A 21,911-nucleotide genomic window follows, 5' to 3' on the forward strand; every position below is an offset into this window, starting at 1 on the left:
TTAGCGATTGTTACATAAGAATATATGTAATGATTAAACTGTGTGAATTCACCATAAATGTATTTTCAGACTTATTACGGGTTATTGCTCTTGAAGTTTATATCTCAGCAAGTTATGGCCTTATAAATCAGCAGCAACAGTCACACAGGATATAACTGTCCACAAACCAGTGAAACTTCAAACCTTTGAAGTTTATACACAATATTAAGCATTACCTTAAAAGTGAGCTCAGCGGTTAATTCAGAAGTGCATTTTCTAAACAAAAATGTTCTTCAAGAAAAGATATCAGACCTGTATTTTAATTTTGAAAACATTCAATTAAAAGCATAACAAAAATCAATTTATTAAAAATAAATTGGACCATGTTACAATACTTGACATACTGGTTAATTTCATAAGAATATCTTTGTTAAGGCATTATTGTTTAGTTTCAACTAACTTTCCAAATATCCTAACACAAGTTGCCATATGAGCTCACTTTGTTCCCAATGTTTTTGCACACTTGATATTAGTCCTGCAGCATATTGGTTATGTCGATGACTTAACTGATTGGCATCAGCCTGTGGCCGAAAAAATTAAATCACCAGAGGTACTGAAAGAAAATACTTTAACTGTTGCCAAGAAACCATGACGATGGTGTGTATCACATAACTACCGTATGCTTAACTGTGTGATAGCTTATTTTAAAGTTTATGAGTGAAACTAGAGGCTCTAAAGAGCCTGTGTCGCTCACCTTGGTCTATGTGCATATTAAACAAAGGACACAAATGGATTCATGACAAAATTGTATTTTGGTGATGGTGATGTGTTTGAAGTTCTTTCTTTACTGAACGATTTTGCTTCTTACAATTATATCTATAATGAACTTTGCCCATTAGTAACAGAGAACTATATTTGGTAAAAATTTACATAAATTTACCAAATTAATGAAAATTGTTAAAAATTGACTATAAAGGGCAATAACTCCTTAAGGGGTCAAATGACCATTTTGGTCATGTTGACTTATTTGTAGATCTTACTTTGCTGAACATTATTGCTGTTACAATTTATCTCTATCTATAATAATATTCAAGATAATAACCAAAAACAGCAAAATTTCCTCAAAATTACCAACTCAGGGGCAGCAACCCAACAACCGATTGACCGATTCATCTGAAAATTTCAGGGCAGATAGATCTTGACCTGATAAACATTTTTATTCCATGTCAGATTTCCTCAAAATGCTTTGGTTTTTGAGTTATAAGCCAAAAACTGCATTTTACCCCTATGTTCTATTTTTAGCGGTGGCGGCCATCTTGGTTGGTTGACCAGGTCATGCCACACATTTTTTAAACTAGATACCCCAAAGATGATTGTGGCCAAGTTTGGATTAATTTGGCCCAGTAGTTTCAGAGGAGAAGATTTTTGTAAAAGATTACTTTAATTTACGAAAAATGGTTAAAAATTGACTATAAAGGGCAATAACTCCTAAACGGGTCAACTGACCATTTTGGTCCTGTTGACTTATTTGTAGATCTTACTTTGCTGAACATTATTGCTATTTACAGTTTATCTCTATCTATAATAATATTCAAGATAATAACCAAAAACAGCAAAATTTCCTCAAAATTACCAATTCAGGGGCAGCAACCCAACAACCGATTGACCGATTCATCTGAAAATTTCAGGGCAGATAGATCTTGACCTGATAAACATTTTTATCCCGTCAGATTTCCTCAAAATGCTTTGGTTTTTGAGTTATAAGCCAAAAACTGCATTTTACCCCTTTGTTCTATTTTTAGCCGTGGCGGCCATCTTGGTTGGTTGACCAGGTCATGCCACACATTTTTTAAACTAGATACCCCAAAGATGATTGTGGCCAAGTTTGGATTAATTTGGCCCAGTAGTTTCAGAGGAGAAGATTTTTGTAAAAGATTACTTTAATTTACGAAAAATGGTTAAAAATTGACTATAAAGGGCAATAACTCCTAAACGGGTCAACTGACCATTTTGGTCATGTTGACTTATTTGTAGATCTTACTTTGCTGAACATTATTGCTATTTACAGTTTATCTCTATCTATAATAATATTCAAGATAATAACCAAAAACAGCAAAATTTCCTCAAAATTACCAATTCAGGGGCAGCAACCCAACAACCGATTGACCGATTCATCTGAAAATTTCAGGGCAGATAGATCTTGACCTGATAAACATTTTTACCCCATGTCAGATTTGCTCTAAATGCTTTGGTTTTTGAGTTATAAGCCAAAAACTGCATTTTACCCCTTTGTTCTATTTTTAGCCGTGGCGGCCATCTTGGTTGGTTGACCAGGTCATGCCACACATTTTTTAAACTAGATACCCCAAAGATGATTGTGGCCAAGTTTGGATTAATTTGGCCCAGTAGTTTCAGAGGAGAAGATTTTTGTAAAAGATTACTTTAATTTACGAAAAATGGTTAAAAATTGACTATAAAGGGCAATAACTCCTAAACGGGTCAACTGACCATTTTGGTCATGTTGACTTATTTGTAGATCTTACTTTGCTGAACATTATTGCTATTTACAGTTTATCTCTATCTATAATAATATTCAAGATAATAACCAAAAACAGCAAAATTTCCTCAAAATTACCAATTCAGAGGCAGCAACCCAACAACCGATTGACCGATTCATCTGAAAATTTCAGGGCAGATAGATCTTGACCTGATAAACATTTTTACCCCATGTCAGATTTGCTCTAAATGCTTTGGTTTTTGAGTTATAAGCCAAAAACTGCATTTTACCCCTATGTTCTATTTTTAGCGGTGGCGGCCATCTTGGTTGGTTGACCGGGTCACGCCACACATTTTTTAAACTAGATACCCCAATGATGATTGTGGCCAAGTTTGGTTTGATTTGGCCCAGTAGTTTCAGAGGAGAAGATTTTTGTAAAAGTTAACGACGACGGACGACGACGGACGACGGACGACGACGGACGACGGACGCCGCACGCAAAGTGATGGGAATAGCTCACTTGGCCCTTCGGGCCAGGTGAGCTAAAAATGGTGATCTTGAATAAGTTATGCTTGACATTGGTAAAACTTATTTGGTTAGTGGGAAAAAAACAATGGAAATTTATGTCTTTAATTAATATCCCAAGTCTTTTTTGCATAATTATAATACCAATGCAATCAATTGACACAGTAACAACCAAAAACATTACATGAATAAAGTTTAACTTTAGCATCCTGCAAAATCATATCCAGTTTCTTAATAAGTAAAAAGGGATAATTGTAAGAGCATCACCTCTCTAAAAAAGAAAGACTCTATACAAAAATCAAAATCATTAAGATTTTACCTTCTATTCGCGGGAATATAAGTCACAGCAGAACATGTATTGATTTACACAAAGGGTATCTAAATTAATTAGAGTTTTTTGAGTTACGTAATCTACTTATATTTATATTTTATTATATATTATATTCTTTGGTTTGTGTTTTTTTCATTTTATTTAACAAATGACTCATGATTGTAATTAGATATATGTAATTAAAGTTATTTACATGATAGTTTTTCCTTTCAAATCTGAAGTAAAACTTTACACATATGAAACTTTATGAAATATATATTTTTCTATGATAAGACTCTACCATTTTGTAGATAAAACAAAAATAAAGCATACTTTACATTCAAATATACTTGATTTCATTAAATAAATTTTTAGTGCATTTTATAAAATGTCATATATACATGTCAAGTACATATCTTTAACAAATTCACATACTAGTATGCATGGTATAAATCAATTGGAGGAAGAAAAAACCAAGAGATTTTGAAAAATGAAAAAGATGTATTTATTTTTTACTCAGAAATAAAAAATAAATAAAAAAACCTGGGTTACACACACTAAAAAAATAATCTGAAGATATAAAAACCATAAAAATAGTTATGAAGATGATTTTTCAACCTAAAATTACACACCTTTTGAATTTATGACAAACTGCTACCAAAATGGGGGTTTTACAATAAGATTTTTCTAGTTTCAAATTAGTACGTCAAGCAGTACTAACAGCTCAAATATTTTAAACAGTTATATGTTTTTATAATTTTTTTTATAATTTTTTATTAAAAGACAATGATGATACAACAAAGAAGACATTATAGTACTTAGAAAAAAGTAAAATCACAAAAATAATGAACTCCGAGGAAATTCAAAAGGAATTTCCCTAATGAAATGATAAAACACATCAACCGAATGGACAACAACTGTCATATTCCTGACTTGGTACAGGCATTTCAAATGTAGAAAATGGTGGATTGAACCTGGTTTTATAACGCTAAACCGCTCAGTGAGTTGTATGACAGTTGCATCAAATAGTCAAAATATGGTTACAGCAGTCATCACTGTGTTACAATCTCAAAACAAACAAACATTTACAAAAAAGCAAAAAAAGCATCTATAAAATTCATTCATTCATTGTTTCGCGTGTTTGGCGTCAGAAAATGTAAACGTAACATATGAAGACATTTTGTCGTTTAATATTTATTCAAAACAATTATAATTTCACATGGGGAATGGTGGTGTGCAAGGTTTAAAAAATCAAAAGTTATGTTAGAATTAATTTCAAAAACAGACCGAGATTTCAAATTATCTAGAAGTTTAAAGAATCCATATATGGTTAATACTACTACTCGATTAAGATAGTTTTGTCGTATTATCAAATTTATGATAAAACAATAACATAATGATATAAAATAGAACAATAACATAATGACGGGATCTATAAAGTACAGAGTCACGTTATAAGAACCAAAGAAACATAAAAGTCGCATATACAAAACACACCAGCAAAAATGAAAGATAATACAAACGCATTGACGGTATATATAAGTACCGAGCCACGAAAAATGGATATCACGTAACACAGACCAAACAGTAAACGTAATATTAATTATTAAACAAAGACAAATAAAAGAACAATGTAACACGTAGTTAAGATGCTTAACAAATACAATTTAACATGCAATATTATATTAATACAGTCATAAATAGTGTGAAATAATAATACATTTGTTTAAAACTTTTATAAAAAAGACATTTTGACAAGAAAAATCATTAATAAATTAAATATATTTCCCTTTCATCACTTTTTTCTTTCTTTTTTTCCTTTTTTCTTAATTTTTACACAGGATTCTTAATAATTATAAATATCTTGTATTTTTTCAATTAATAGCTGCAATATTTTTTTTCCATATGTTTATTACCAATAAAGAAAAGACTGTAATATTTTTCTGTCTGTGAAGAAATAATATCAAAAGTGTGGTGCACACTTAATGAAAATCGTAGCCGGTTATTTAATAGTGTACACCACATTTTTTAGGTTAATTCAAATAGACAAAAAATATTACAGTCCCCTCTTATAATTAAATTGTAAAATCCATTTTTAAGCAGTAAATCATGAAAAAACTTTGATGACAGCATGGTCACATAACAACTTTATGTCAATAAGCTGATAGACCAAAAACTTTCACCTTTCAGAAGACATGTTACATCCAAAATTGAATTATACAAAAATAATCATAAATTAACGAAAGGAAGTAATTGTTATCAAGTTACAAACATTAACTGTTTTGATAGTCCAAATAATTATGACGTCTTGAAAAGCTATTATATTTTTTTTCTTTGACGCCTTACTTCGACGTCATAACGCCAAAGTCATATTTTCAGTTGGACTTTAAGAGGGAATTTATTGCTTTATTAAAACATTTAGCTGATTTCTCTTCAAGATGCTTCATTTTAGGGAAAACGGTAGTATTACATTTTCCCAGCATTAGGTTGGCCTTTTGTGTACCCAAGACAGGTGAAGGAAGTCAACTTAGGAGCGCTGTGATTGGATGTAAGGGTATAATATATTTTTTTATTTATCTATGAATAACTGCAGTGTGTAAATTTACAATATTTTAAAAACCTATTGAAATATTTTCTAGAGAATTATTCGAAAAAGCTTCCAACATTTCATAAATTTGTTGCAAAATGACGGTGGGCATGGATAACATAAACAAGCTCCGTTGGAAATTGGTCATGATACTATTTGGCTTCAATTTTAAGAATACAGTAATAAAGTACTAACACCACACATAACTGTTTTATCCAGGTTTTTATTATAAAAACTGGTAAATTTAGAAAATGTTAGGCTTTATAAATATTTTGATATGAGCGTCACTGATGAGTCTTATGTAGACGAAACGCGCGTCTGGCGTACTAAATTATAATCCTGGCAAGCAAGCAAACCAAAAGTTCTTCCTTTTTCTACACACTCAATTAAATGTGCTGTAATATTTCAATCCATGATTTGACATTGTAAACAACACAGGGAGACTCAAAGAAATAAAACATTATTTCAAACATAGGCCCTTTTTTCTTAATTCAAATTTCTATTCAAACTTCAATGTTTTAACTTATTTATTTGCTTAGCAATGAACGTATTGATGTTAGGTTAGAAATTAGTAAAACTATTAAAAGAAATAATACTTTACATTACTTAAAACACTTACTTCCAGTCACAGACAGTTGAGTAGTTGTACTCTGTCCAGTTCCTACACTGTTGGTGGCAAAACATGTGTAAGTTGCTACATCATTTTGGTCTGCATTGAAGATAGTCAGAGATGGTGTGCTAGTAGTACTGCCACTATATTTGTTGGTATTGGTTGTGGATCTTATTTGTGATATGCTACTACCAACATTTCTTTGCCAGTAAACAACAGTGACAGTAAGGTTAGATGACACAGTACATACCAAGGTTACAGTATTACCAGTAGTAACAGAATAGGATGGTTGTTGAACTTGAACAGTTGGTACAGCTATAATATATGATAATACTATGTAAATATTACATTCAATGATTTTAAAATATAAATAATTTAAGAGATATACAAGAGAACTCAATGAAATAAAATTAATTCAGTAGAGACTCTTTTTCTTTTTAAATTCAGTATTTTTTTATGAATTCAAATTTTATAACTTATTTATCATCTTAGTAGTGGAGGTCATTAGACGTAGGAAAGAAATTAGGAAAGCTTAGTATCAAATAGATTACTACTTAACATTATATATAAACCTACATCCAGTAACAGACAGTGTAGTAGTTGTACTCTGCCCAGTTCCTACACTGTTGGTGGCAAAACATGTGTAAGTTCCTACATCATTTTGGTCTGCATTGAAGATAGTCAGAGATGGGGTTCCAGTAGTGCTGCCACTATATTTGTTGGTGTTGGTTGAAGATGTAATTTGTGTTGTGCCTCCACCATTATTTCTTTGCCAGTTAACGTTTGTGACAGCAAGGTTAGATGTAACAGTACACACTAAGGTCACAGAGCTACCAGTGTTGACAGCATATGAGGGTTGTTGAACTTGAACTGTTGGCACAGCTACAATGAAACACAAAATAAATATAATTAAAAACAGATCTTTTCCTTTTATAAATATTAATTTTGAATTGTCTTCATACCTTTGACTGACTGATATAAACTAAAACATGAAATAATATAAAATTTAGGAGTTGTGGAAATATTGCCATTTAAACAACAACCCACAATAGTTCATATGAAGTACTGTAAAGCAACTTATTTTCGCGGAAACTTTATTTCGCAATTAGTCATTCTTCATCCATTTCGCGACGATTTAATTTTGCAATTCTAAAATTGTCTCAATGAATATAGATAAGAAAAAATCAAAGTTTAACATATTTGCGTTATATTTCAACTTGCGAAAGTCACGAAATAAATTGCTTGCGAAAATTTGTTGGTTTACAGTAGATAAAAGAGATTATAGGCAACTATACTGCCTTCAACAATGAGAAAAAACTATTTGGTATATTTGGCTATAGCAGACACAAACATCAAATATATAATTTACAAAATTTATGTCTGCAGTGAAAATACTGTGAAACTGTTTCTATTTGTAGAATTTGTATTAACCATTTGGGGATTCTGAAAAACTCATAAGAACTTCTGGATACTTTTACATTTCTAAATTTCTCTGAAATTAATTCTATCAAATTTTTAGGTTTTTAAACACTGTATAAAGTAAAATAACAAAAATACAGAACTCTGAGGACAATTTCTTATCCGTTTGTTTGAAATGTTTAAGTGTTTGAATTTGTCATTTGGTTAAGGACTTTCCATTTTTAATTTTGTCGTAGTTTGGTATTTTTGTTTATATATATAGCTTGTGATTTTAAAGTTATATATAAGAATTCTATCGAAATAAAAAAGTCCATTTAGTTAAAGATCCATTTTCTTTTTAATACAATATTATTTCATTGTTTTCCACTTCTAAATGATTCTCTTGGTTTTAGTTTGTAACCTGGATTTATTTTCTCTGAATCCATTTATGACTTTTGAACAGTGAAATACAACTTTTGACTTTATTTCTAACAAAAATTAAAGTTATTCTAAATCTTATGCACCCCCTAGCAATGAAGGGCATTATGTTAAATACAGACCATATTTTGGAGGTAAGTAATCAGTGAATCTATTCTTATTTATCTCCTGTAAAATCTTTTTCAATGTACATAAATGATTATACACAAATGTATCTATATTAAGGGGGGAAAAGTTAAGCAATAAAAATAATTCTAAAACTAAAATTGCAATAAAAAGCTAAATCTATAGGCTAAGAGAGTCTGTGTTCCTCACTTGTGTCTGCAACAAAGGTCACTTTTGACAAAAATTAGTAATTAAAGGGCTGTAACTCTATGGAAGAGTAAACTGACAATTTCAGTTATGTTGACCTAAGTGTTGATCTGGTCCTACAGATCATGACAAAATATGGTTGAAATTATGATTAAACTGCAATATCTCAAATAATGTGTCAACTCCTGATTACAGCCATACATTTGTTAGTAGATCTTGTTGTATTGATCAATTTGCTATTAATAAGTTATTTAATTATTAAGATAACAAGCAACAAGAATGTGTCCCCAGTACACGAATGCCCAATCCGCACTATTGTTTTCTATGTTCAGTGCACTGTCAAAATGGGGAAATCTCTAATTCGGCTTAAAATTAGAAAGATCATATCATAGGGAACATGTGTACTAAGTTTCAAGTTGATTGAACTTCACTTCATCAAAAACTACATTGACCAAAAACTTAAACCAAAATTTTAACCGGAAGCGTGACACACAGACGGGTGGACTAACGCACAGACCAGAAAATATAATGCCTTTAAATGTGGCATAAAAATGCTGAATATTAGGGAAAAACTTCATGAAGAAAGTGCAATAACTTCAATAAGGAGTCATGTTGACTGAAATGTAGATTTTGTCTTGTCAATCAATTTTGATAATAGAATTTAATCTAAATATTACAAAGGAGTAGGTCAGGTAAGGGCCGATTTTTGGCCTCAAATTTCAGGTTCATCTGACGACAGATTTTGGACACTTTTTAAACACTTAAGTGTCTATTTAAGTGATTTAATTAGTTTATGTAAAAGATTTGAACTGATCTAGTCATTCAAAACGCTCCGATTATAGCTTAAATATGAAAAATCTATCAAATATGCCAAAATATGTCACTTTTTAGATGTTTTTTTGTCAAAAATGAAAGTGGCCACATCTGTGTTCATCCTCAACCTTTATATGTTATGTATTATCATAAATTACAACTTACATTTCAATATTAAGAATGAACACAAATGCGGCCACTTTCATTTCAGATGGAAACCGTCTAAAATTTAACTAAAATGCTAAAATTGTGAAGATTTCAGTAATTAAGCATGACTTGATGATGCTAGTACCCGATATATGTGCATTGTATTGTCTAAAACAGCCCATATTAATGTAGCAGAAGCATTCTAGTTCCCAATAAATAACTAAAAGTTTACATTTTAACAATTTTGTAAAACTGCTATATTTTGGGGTCAAAAAGGGGTCTTACTGAACCTGCTCCTTTCAAAATAATAGAAATTGGAAAAAAAATCATAATTTAAAGACAATAACTGCAATAAGGAGTAGATTGGAGATTTTGATGATGTTTGAACTATTTGTAAATCATTTCCTCCTTATTATATTAGCTATTTTTAAAGCTTTTGTCTATTATAGTTTGCAAAACTCAGGCAAAAATGGAAAAGAACAAGGAAAATAATTGACAAGGAAAAGAGGGGCAAAAGGTACCGGAGGAACATTCAACCCATTAAATGAAAATAAACTGACAATGACATGGCTAAGAAAGAAAAAGACAAACAATAGCACATTAAATCAGACATAGAAAACTAAAGACTAAGCAACAGGAACCCCTCCTAAAACTTGGGGTGATCTCAGGTGCTCCAGAAGGGTACGCAGATCCTGGTCCACATGTTGCAGTGTTGCTAATATTAGTTCAAACCCGGTAACAAATCTAGGTCACATTCATGAATAGGGGACGGAATTGTGGTTGAAATACAGATCCTTTGTCAATGCTTATAATGATCTGAAAACTCTTTGTTCTTCTTTCTATTCTGTTATTAATTACATTATTAAATTTTTGAAGGTGTGTAGGATCAAGAGTAAACCAAGGAACATGTAAGGTCTTCAGAACATTAGCATAAAGGAGCACTGCCAGATCCTAGTAAGGGAAGAGTTGACACAGGATCGTTTTAGTTCGATCAGATTGAAAAATAGGGAATGAAAATATCTACAGAGAGGCAAATATCTAGCATACAACAAACTTTGATACCCTTCAGATTCACAATTTTTTTTAAAACAGTTTTCATGACAAGCAGCAGTCCTGCTTAAAGTAAATTTTAGAAAAAGGCCTTCTTTAAAATGTTAGTTGTCAGATTCCGTCAATATTGTCTAAAATGTTAAAACGAAAAGGTTAAGCATCAGATACAGCATTATTTGCTTATCAACAGACTAAGGGTTGTATATAAAAATATAAAGTGATAATAGATCAAACTACTGAGTGATTCATCATGCAAAAGCTGAATTCCAATACATTTCTTATCAATTGCTAGACTCTAATATTATCTGAGCATTATACGCTTTGCATAGTATAGATTATTGCAAACATGATAGATATTTCTTAGTGGTATATTTAATTTTACAATGACAAAAACATAGAAATACAAGAATTTGTCCATAGAACATGGATGCCCCACTAGCATTTTCATTTTCTGTGTTCAGTGGACCTTGATTTTGGGATCAAAACTGTAACTTGGCATTGAAACTAAAAAGATCATATTATACAGAACATATGTATTAAGTTTCAATTTGATTGGACTTCAACTTCTTCAAAAACCACCTTGACCAAATACTTTAATCCGAAGTGGGACAGACAGATGGACGGACAGAGGGATGATGGAGGAAGGAACAGACCCACAGACCAGTAAACAAAATGTCCCTCTTCTATCATAAAAACATCATATGTCATATGGTACCACCTTAGTATCCCAAATACCTATATGAAGAAATATTGACCTATATATTTAAATCGTCATTTTGAGAAAAATGTCACAGATGATTTCTCTTATAAAAGATGCCTCTTCTCAGGTACAAATTTATTTCTCTATAAAGAATAACATCACATACTTCCAGTAACAGACAGTGTAGTAGTTGTACTCTGTCCAGTTCCTACACTGTTGGTGGCAAAACATGTGTAAGTTCCTACATCACTTTGGGCAGCATTAAAGATGGTTAGAGATGGGGTTGCAGCAGAACTGCCACCATATTTGTTAGTGTTTGTTGTAGCTGAAATGGTTGCTATGGTACCACCAACATTTCGCTGCCAGTAAACATTAGTTACAGCAAGGTTAGATGTCACAGAGTACACCAGGGTGACAATGTTGCCAGTTATAGCAGAATAGGATGGTTGTTGTATCTGAACAGTGGGTACAGCTAAAATAGAGCACATGTTAATCTAAGCATTATCAGATGGGAAACTTGTGGATTACTATGCAAGCAAACGTCTTAATTCCTTTTTCTCATTTTCTCATCTCAACAACATATATATATATATGTTTTAATTCTAAAAGTTGTCACTGTCAAACACAACATTGCACATGCAAAGAGTGAGTAAGCAAGCAAGTAATTATAACAATATTAAAGCAAAAGAAGAACACTACAAAAACACTACTAGATGGTGGAATCTTAACTTAAAGTGCTGTTCTTGTTGGGTTTTCTATCTTTATTATTATTTTTATTTTTTGTGCACAAGCATAACTTTAGGGTACTGATAAATAAATTTTTGGTGATTGTCATGATGTAATTTGTTAGCACTTTTACAGATATTTATTTACAAAGTAAAAGCACAATATTCAAGTAATGCATTAAAAAAATTCTACCCCAAAAAGGATAAAAGCATAAATGGTTTTACTGGTAAATCCTTCAAATCATTAGCTCTTAAAGTTATCATGTGTCTCGTCTTTTATGAAAACCATAACCAGATGCTCCGCAGGGCACAGCTTAATACGACCACAGAGGTTGAACCCTGAACGGTTGGGGCAAGTATGGACACAACATTCAAGCTGGATTCAGCTCTAAATTTGGATTGTGATTAAATAGTTGACACAGAATAGGTTTCTGACACATAATGAATGTGGTCTAATGAACTTAAATTTTTTTTTGCCTTTGAGCAATTCACTATGCTGTTGAATATTAATCCTCTCAAAAAAATGGTTTGAAGAAATTTTCTTTTTATTTATGAAATCTAAAGTAAAAGCACAATATTCACTGGTAAATCCCCCCCCCCAATTTTTTTTTCACATCCCCTTTCCCTTATTCCAAAACTGATCTCAATTCAAATTTCTAATGGAGTTTGCAACAATAACTACTCATTTAAATACATATTAAAATGTAAAAAAAAAGTGCTTGTTATCACTGAATGGTAAAGATTGTTTTAATTTATCAGTTGGTAGTAAAAAATAATATACATTGTATATTGTATAAAGCAATGATTTAAGTTGATTCAACTACTATTCTGGACAAAGAAAGATAACTCCAATTGAAAATATGAAAATTTCTTGCTATTGCACAATATTGTGCAATTAGATATTTCTTGCTATTGTGCAATACTGTGCAATTGAAAATATTTGCTATTGCACAATACTGTGCAATTGAAGATTTCTTGCTATTGCGCAATACTGTGCAATTGACAATTTCTTGCTATTGCACAATACTGTGCAATTGAAGATTTCTTGCTATTGCTGAATACTGTCCAATTGAAAATTTCTTGCTATTGCACAATACTTAATATAATAATTTTGGATCCTGATTTGGACCAACTTAAAAACTAGGCCCATAATCAAAAATCTAAGTACATGTTTAGATTCAGCATATCAAAGAAGCCCAAGAATCCAATTTTTGTTAAAAACAAACTTAGTTTAATTTTGGACCCTTTGGACCTTAATGTAGACCAATTTGAAAACGGGACCAAAAATTAAGAATCTACATACACAGTTAGATTTGGCATATCAAAGAACCCCAATTATTCAATTTTTGATGAAATCAAACAAAGTTTAATTTTGGACCCCGATTTGGACCAACTTGAAAACTGGGCCAATAATCACAAATCTAAGTACATTTTTAGATTCAGCATATCAAGAACCCCAAAGATTTAATTTTTGTTAAAATCAAACTAAGTTTAATTTTGGACCCTTTGGACCTTAACGTAGACCAATTTTAAAACGGGACCAAAAATTAAGAATCTACATACACAGTTAGATTGGGCATATCAAGGAACCCCAATTATTCAATTTTTGATGAAATCAAACAAAGTTTAATTTTGGACCCTTTGGGCCCCTTATTCCTAAACTGTTGGTACAAAAACTTCCAAAATCAATCCCAACCTTCCTTTTATGGTCATAAACCTTGTGTTTAAATTTCATAGATTTCTATTTACTGATACTAAAGTTTTGGTGCGAAAACCAAGAAAAATGCTTATTTGGGCCCCTTTTTGGCCCCTAATTCCTAAACTGTTCGAATCTCAACTCCCAAAATCAATCCCAACCTTCCTTTTGTGGTCATAAACCTTGTGTTTAAATTTCATTGATTTCTATTTACTTATACTAAAGTTATTGTGCGAAAACCAAGAATAATGCTTATTTGGGCCCTTTTTTGGCCCCTAATTCCTAAACTGTTGAAACCAAAACTCCCAAAATCAATCCCAACCTTTTTTTTGTGGTCATAAACCTTGTGTCAAAATTTCATAGATTTCTATTTACTTAAACTAAAGTTATAGTGCGGAAACCAAGAAAATGATTATTTGGGCCCTTTTTGGCCCCTAATTCCTAAAATGTTGGGACCAAAACTTCCAAAATCAATCCCAACCTTCCTTTTGTGGTGATAAACCTTGTGTTAAGATTTCATAGATTTCTATTCACATTTACTAAAGTTAGAGTGCGAAAACTAAAAGTATTCGGACGACGACGCCAACATCATACCAATATACGACCAAAAATTGAATTTGCGGTCGTATAAAAACTATCATCATATACAAAAAATCTATCACAGTTATACAAAAAAAATTAAAGAACCTCTGCGAACTAGCTCATGTATGTTTTTTAACCTAAAGTCTTTTCTCTTCCTATTTGTAATTATTTCATAATCTTAAAATCTTAAATGCTAAACTTTGAATAATTTTGTTACTTAATTCTTTGGCACATCAAAAATTTACCAGAACGTTCTTATTGCACTACAAAGATGTAAAGCAAATATTTTAGAAGTTGAAATCAAATTTAAAAATGAATTCACAAGTACTAAAATTCCAATATAAATAAAGACATTTATATCTTTATGAAATATTCTGATTGTGTACATAGTACATGTAATTGCAAACCAAATATTTTATTCCGAAAAAGCTCTGGTAACAGTGTTGGATCATGTCAAAAATATATAAATCAGACCTAGATATTGTATAAAATAGCAATGGGGTAAAGTTTAATTAAAATATTTCTTACTGTTGACTTCATTTTATAAAAATTGAATTAGGCACATGAACATTTTACAATTTTTTTACATTAATCTCCCATCTGAGAGAGGGAAAGACATAATATTTCAAATGTTAGTTTGAAAAGACAGTTATAAAAAGTGCATACAAACTCATTAAAGATACCAGACTACTTACTAAGCATGCAAATCTTTCAAAAACAATATAAAACACTTACTTCCAGTAACAGACAGTGTAGTAGTTGAACTCTGTCCTGTTCCTACACTGTTGGTGGCAAAACATGTGTAAACCCCAGCATCACTTTGGTCTCCATTAAAGATGGTTAGAGATGGTGTGCTAGTAGTGCTGCCACTATATTTGTTGGTGTTGGTTGTGGATCTAATTTGTGTTATGGCTCCACCAATATTTCTTTGCCAGTAAACATCAGTGACAGCAAGGTTAGATGTCACAGTACATGACAAGGTCACAGTGTTACCAGTGGACACTGAATAGGATGCTTGTTGTACAGCAACAGTTGGTACACCTTTTGAGAGATGAAATGTACAATATTTTAAAAGTTTAAAAAGGAACCAAAATAAATCAAATACGCAACCAATTCAAGATAAAAGCACAACCCTGTACACAATCCTGTAAAAATTCAGTGAATTTTCAAATCAAAATAAACATCAATTGTTCAAATTTTGCAAGTATTAATATATTAAGGTAGTAATTTTCAGAATATATTATAAACAGGTTTTTTTCTAATTGAATTTAATACTTGGAGAAAGTAAAAAAAATGATTTATGAACTCTATTTACGTAATAGTGTAAAAAATAATATATATCATCAATGTTTAATAAATATTACACTGATCAAATAAAGGTATTCCATCCAAAAATGTATGTTAATGTTTGATAAATAAAGAAAATACAACTATATATAATTCATTAATTTTTTCAAAGCCAAATTACTATCTTTTCATTATCATGTTATAAAAAAACATGAGTCATACATAACACTTATAGTGCAATGCACGCTTTTGAAGTTCTACTGATCCAGTGCAGCACAAGTACTATAATTTGTAAATCAAATCTATTGGAAAGTTAAACAAAATTGTCAAGTTTTAAATAAAAATAAAAAATGACAATAAATACACAAAATCTGCCTAAACACTGAATTCTTCAAATAGCAAAAGCATCAAGATATACCAAAAGCATTAACATATAGCATAAGACAGCCAATGACAATAATCAGGAAAGCACTTGAATATAGTTTCTGAGATCTCAAACTTTTCATTGTGTCAATTAGGGACTTTCCGTATTAAATTCTCCTCAAAGTTCTGTATTTAGGGGATCTTACTTTTTAGTCAATTAAGAGCAAATCAGGGTACATTCATACCTCTTAAACTCCTCCTCTACCCCCCCCCCCCCCCTTTACAAAAAAAAAACCCAACTCAAAAATATTTAATTTTGAAAAGAGGTTTGAGTCATTAATCATTTGTTCATATTCATTTTGAAAATATGGAAGGGGGTCTTTTTATAATGAATTCTCAAAGGAAATGTAAATTAAATGAATTGAATTTTTATACTACATAACAAAATCACTTATGTAAAAATAAGTTGGTCAAACTGTATAGTTTCGTTTTTTGTAAAACACACATTTTCTGAAATGACAATAATTTGAAATTAATTAGTTTAATAATTTGGAATTAATAAGTTTAATAATTTGGAATTAATAAGTTTAATAATTAGCAATGATAGTTAAAACAAAGACTACAGTATTAAAAAAATATCAGTATATTCATCTTTGATAGTATTTATGCAAATAAACACAAGAATGATGATACATAAAAGCAGGTTATGAAATTAGAACTGCCATTATGTTAGGTTATGTCAGAAGTGATATAAAGACAACAAATGACAATGTGAGAGTATATGGTGATTCATAATTATGTAAATAAAAAAGTTAGTATTTTTTTAATGTTTATAACATCAATTGTGCATGTGCTTACTCTGAGCTAGAACTGTAAGTCTTGTGACTATATTACTCTGTCCAGTTCCAGCACTGCTGACAGCAAAACAAGTATAGTCACCGGCATCAACAATGTCAGCATTAAAAATTGTTAATGCAGGATTTGATGTGGTACTACCAGAATATTTATTGTTAGGATTGTTTATAGTAGGGTTTATAGTAGTTATAGCACCATTTGTGTTTCTCTGCCAGTAAACAGAAGTTAGTGCCAGGTTGGAGGATACAGTGCAATCAAGTGTTACAGAGTTTCCTTGCACCACATTAATGACATCATTGAGTATGGTTACAGTTGGTGAATCTGGAAACATATGGTAAGTACAAAGGTTTGTCTGGAAACATTTAATTCAATAATAAATACATAATAAAAGGTTTTATGCAACTACTGAATACCAAGTAAGACATAAACGCCAGACATGTGATAAAAGATACGAAATAACTCAGTTGTTACAAGAAGATTTAATAATGAATTGTGCAAATAAGGACAGTCTGATAACAAGGGGAATTAAAGTCTGTTCCACTTTTTATAAATTGATTTACAAAAGAATAGTACATCTAAAAATACAAAACAAATCATAATTAACCAATCTGAACAAAAAAATTTGTAATTTAAAGCAAATGGAACATTGAATAAAATTATTTCTTTATCAATTTCAAAGTATGCCCATTAATAACTTTTTTGAGGAATCACTGAAGTTTTATGTAGTATTGTTCATTGAACATTACTGATTTTATCTAATGTTTTTTTTTTAAATGTTGCATTCACCTCATAGTAGTTACTGGGCATGCTCAAATATGTATGAAAGGGTTTTATAACAGTAAAATTATGTGCACAAGGAAGGAGAGAATATAATAATTAGACAGTCATAAATAGTGTGAATTATTAATACATTTGTTTAAAACTTTCCTAAAAAAAGACATTTTGACAGGGAACATTAGCAATAAATTAAATGTATTTCCCTTATTTCACTTTTTTTTCTTTTTTTCTTTTTTCTTAACTTTTACTAAGGATTCTTAAAAAATTATAGATATCTTATCATTTTTCAATTAATGGCTGCAATATTTTTTCAATATGTTTATTACCAATGAAGAAAAGACTAATAATTTTCTGTCTATGAAGAAATAACAATAAAAATATTTTGGACTTTTATATATCTTTTGCATAAATGAAGTCATTTGATAACATCTTGAAAAGACAAGAGAATACCAATAAGACCTACAACAGTGTTGCCTTTTTTTGACAGCTATGATTTGATGGTCAGATCATAAGATATCTTATGTCATTCTATGCATATTGTGGAAGTTGTGACATCACAATGCATTCTTAAAAGGCAAAAAAAAAAAACATGAGACGAGGAAATATACATAACAAATTTTGAAAGATCCTTTTATAAATTATCCTTCCTACATGCAAAATTTTATCCCAATGACGCACAATAGCAGGAAAATATGATTTGTGGTAAAGTTGAGATGAAATACATATTTTTTATTCTGCCGAATTGAAACTTATTCTAAATGTTATTGTAGTGCATAAAAGGATAAAAAAAAGGATATTCAGTACTACTTTTTAACATAAAATAATATAGAATAAATAACAAAGTTGCTTACTATTTGTGGTAACAGACAGACTTGCTGTCTGAGCACTCTGTCCTGTTCCAGCACTGTTTGAAGCAAAACATCTATATGTTCCAGCATCACCTGAATCTGTATTGAATATGGTGAGTGAAGGAACAGATGTACTACTGCCACTATATTTGTTGTTGTTGGTATTGGATGTTATTGTAGTGATTTGACCATTGACTGTTCTCTGCCAGGAAACACTTGTTACAGCTGTATTGGATGAGACAGTACATGCCAAAGTAACAGAACTCCCGGAATTGACTGAGTAGAATGTCTGTGTAATGGTCACTGTTGGGACAGCTGTAACAGAAGGAAAGATTGCATATTTTAGAAATTTATAGAATATTTTACTGAACTGTAATCACTTAAATAATCTTATTGCAAATTTACCCCTTATTCTATTTAAAATTTTAGTTTTTTGTGCATCAAAGGGTCAAATGAGAAATTGAACTGAAATAAAATGGCAATACTTTAACATGCAAATGATGCTATAACTTCAAAGTCAATAAACCATGACTCAGAGTGTAGAAGAAACACTTTTAAAATTTACAGTTTATAAATGATTTCAATTAATAAGGTATGACTCAAAATCGCGATTTTTATAAATTTTCGACAGATTTTTATTTTATTTTATGTACATTATCAAGAAGGTCTTGACAAACGTAAAACTACTCAGTTGCTAAGAATCTTTATTTCATTCTTACTACTCTTAATTCATTTTTTTTTTTCATTTTCAATTTCATGGATTTAGGAAACGGTTTATTTTCGTAGATTTTGGAATTCATGGTTTTGTCAAAGTTGGCATAGGCTACAAGCCTATAGAAAATTTGAACTTTGTTGAACATTAAAATTTGTGTTATGTGTCAACTCAAATCCTTAACAATTGGTATCTTTGATTGCCCCTGCAAGATGTACTTGCAATTTTTATCAATTTGAAGACGATTTTGTATGTCATTAAATGATACTGTCGTCAGCAACGAGCCTGGAGTAACAGTGATGTACATAGTCAGATAAGTCACAAATAAAGATAAGAAATAAAACATGATTTAAAAATTGCGGATGTTACTGGTATTTTGACGGAGGAATAGTTTTCTACAATAACTGTTTGTGCCTGATATTATTGAAAAGAAGTTATCAAATTTGTATCACTAGATTGTCAACACAAGTTTGTTAGCTCGAATCCCACATATGACAATTGCGTTCGACTTCAATGTCATTTAAATTGCCGATGATCGATCGTCCTTTGTGGGCACTCATGCCTTCTCCGTTAATAAAAGCTGGCTGCTTCACGACTTTAAATTTTTCGTTAAAAAGCAGTTAAACATGTTATCAATACAAATAGTAATACTTGTGGCCAAAAATAAGCATCATTTTCACCTTCTCCCTATATACTGACACACAAACACACTAAACCTGATATGTTTTAGACTAACAAACCTTGGGCATATGATGGTTGTAAGAACATCACTGTTAACATCATAAGTGGTAGCATCTTTGTAGTGCACATCATTGTGTCAGACTACCAAAACCGGCAATTTCTGATTATCTTAAATTTAGAAATAATAATACATTCATACATATTTGGTGGCTTTTTGTTCAAGATTTTTTTTCTGAAATTGTTTAACATCTCACCGTGTTATACTACTGTTGCCTTTATTTATTCACCCCTCATTTTATTGATTTTATATTTACAATGTGTAATAGATCGAATTTGTTTGTTAAGTGTATGTTTAATTGTGTTTGTATATCTTTTAATTGAGTAAATCCATTTCAATTGATCTTTTATAGTGTGTTATTCTATGTTGTGATGTTACACTATTGTTTCAGATAAGGGCGAAGGTTGGTACCTATTAAAATGTTTTAATGCTGCATTTGTTTGCATCTGTCCTGAGTCAGGAACCTGATGTTCAGAAGATGTCGTTTGTTGGTGTTGTTCATAAGTGTCACTCGTTTCTCTTTTTTTTTTATCGATAAAACCGTTGGTTTTATCGATAAAACCGTTGGTTTTCCCGTTTGAATAGTTTTACACTAGTCATTTTTGGTGCCCTTCAAAGCTTGCTGTTCGGTGTGAGCCAAGGCTACGTGTTGAAGACCATACTTTGACCTATGATGGTTACAAATTGTGAATTGGATGGAGAGTTGTCTCATTGGCACTCATACCACAACTTCTAATATTCATATACTTACATTATGATACATAGGAGCAATCTGATTACTAAAACTGTCTTGCAATTAAAACTTAAACCAGATGCTCCGCAGGGCGCAGCTTTATACGACCGCAGAGGTTGAACCCTGAACAGTTGGGGCAAGTATGGACACAACATTCAAGCTGGATTCAGCTCTAAATTTGGATTGTGATTAAATAGCATAGGTTTCTGACACAGAATGAATGTGGTCTAATGAACTTAATTTTTTTTTTTTTTTTGCCTTTGAGCAATTCACTATGCTGTTGAATATTAATCCTCTCAAAAAAATGTTTGAAGAAATTTCTTTTTATTTATGAAATCTGAAATGAGAAAAATTGAACAACCTCCCCCCCCCCCCCCTCTCCCCAATTTTTTTTCACATGCCCCTTTCCCTTATTCCAAAACTGATCTCAATTCAAATTTCTAATGCAGCTTGCAACAATAACTACTCATTTAAATACATCATAAAATATTAAAATGTAAAAAAAGTGCTTGTAATCACTGAATGGTAAAGATTGTTTTAATTTATTAGTTGGTAGTAAAAGTGAATATACATTGTATATTGTATAAAACAATGATTTAAGTTGATTCAACTACTATTCTGGACAAAAAAAGATAACTCCAATTGAAAATTTCTTGCTATTGCGCAATATTGTGCAATTAGATATTTCTTGCTATTGCGCAATACTGTGCAATTGAAAATACTTGATATTGCACAATACTGTGCAATTGAAGATTTTTTGCTATTGCGCAATACTGTGCAATTGAAATTTCTTGCTATTGCACAATACTGTGCAATTGAAGATTTTTTGCTATTGCTGAATACTGTGCAACTGAAAATTTCTTGCTATTGCACAATCCTTAATATAATAATTTTGGATCCTGATTTGAACCAACTTGAAAACTGGGCCCAGAATGCAAAAGTACATGTTTAGATTCAGCATATCAAAGAAGCCCAAGAATTCACTTTTTGTTAAAATCAAACTTAGTTTAATTTTGGACCCTTTGGACCTTAATGTAGACCAATTTGAAAACGGGACCAAAAATTAAGAATCTACATACACAGTTAGATTTGGCATATCAAAGAACCCCAATTATTCAATTTTTAATGAAATAAAACATATTTAATTTTGGACCCCGATTTGGACCAACTTGAAAACTGGGCCAATAATCAAAAATCTAAGTACATTTTTAGATTCAGCGTATCAAAG

At 31.0% G+C, this 21,911-nt stretch overlaps 2 protein-coding genes across 2 annotated transcripts in view; both read right to left on the reverse strand.

Annotated features, from left to right (window-relative positions):
* LOC139514377 (exportin-1-like) overlaps positions 1 to 21,911 on the reverse strand; it is a 667,034-nt gene that overhangs the window by 534,278 nt on the left and 110,845 nt on the right. The window lies entirely within an intron of this gene.
* Positions 1 to 21,911, reverse strand: part of LOC139515332 (basement membrane-specific heparan sulfate proteoglycan core protein-like) — an 83,595-nt gene that overhangs the window by 23,950 nt on the left and 37,734 nt on the right. The window contains exons 3-9 of the mRNA XM_071304897.1: positions 19,952 to 20,060; positions 18,503 to 18,814; positions 16,878 to 17,195; positions 15,105 to 15,410; positions 11,533 to 11,838; positions 7,085 to 7,390; positions 6,518 to 6,823 (exon numbers count right to left, since the gene is read on the reverse strand). Of these exons, the coding sequence (XP_071160998.1) occupies positions 6,518 to 6,823; positions 7,085 to 7,390; positions 11,533 to 11,838; positions 15,105 to 15,410; positions 16,878 to 17,195; positions 18,503 to 18,814; positions 19,952 to 20,024 (1,927 nt within the window). The 5' untranslated portion in view covers positions 20,025 to 20,060. The remainder of the gene's footprint in view (positions 1 to 6,517; positions 6,824 to 7,084; positions 7,391 to 11,532; positions 11,839 to 15,104; positions 15,411 to 16,877; positions 17,196 to 18,502; positions 18,815 to 19,951; positions 20,061 to 21,911) is intronic.

This window comes from Mytilus edulis, chromosome 3 (assembly GCF_963676685.1).
Source record: "Mytilus edulis chromosome 3, xbMytEdul2.2, whole genome shotgun sequence".
In the NCBI taxonomy this organism is placed as follows: domain Eukaryota; kingdom Metazoa; phylum Mollusca; class Bivalvia; order Mytilida; family Mytilidae; genus Mytilus; species Mytilus edulis.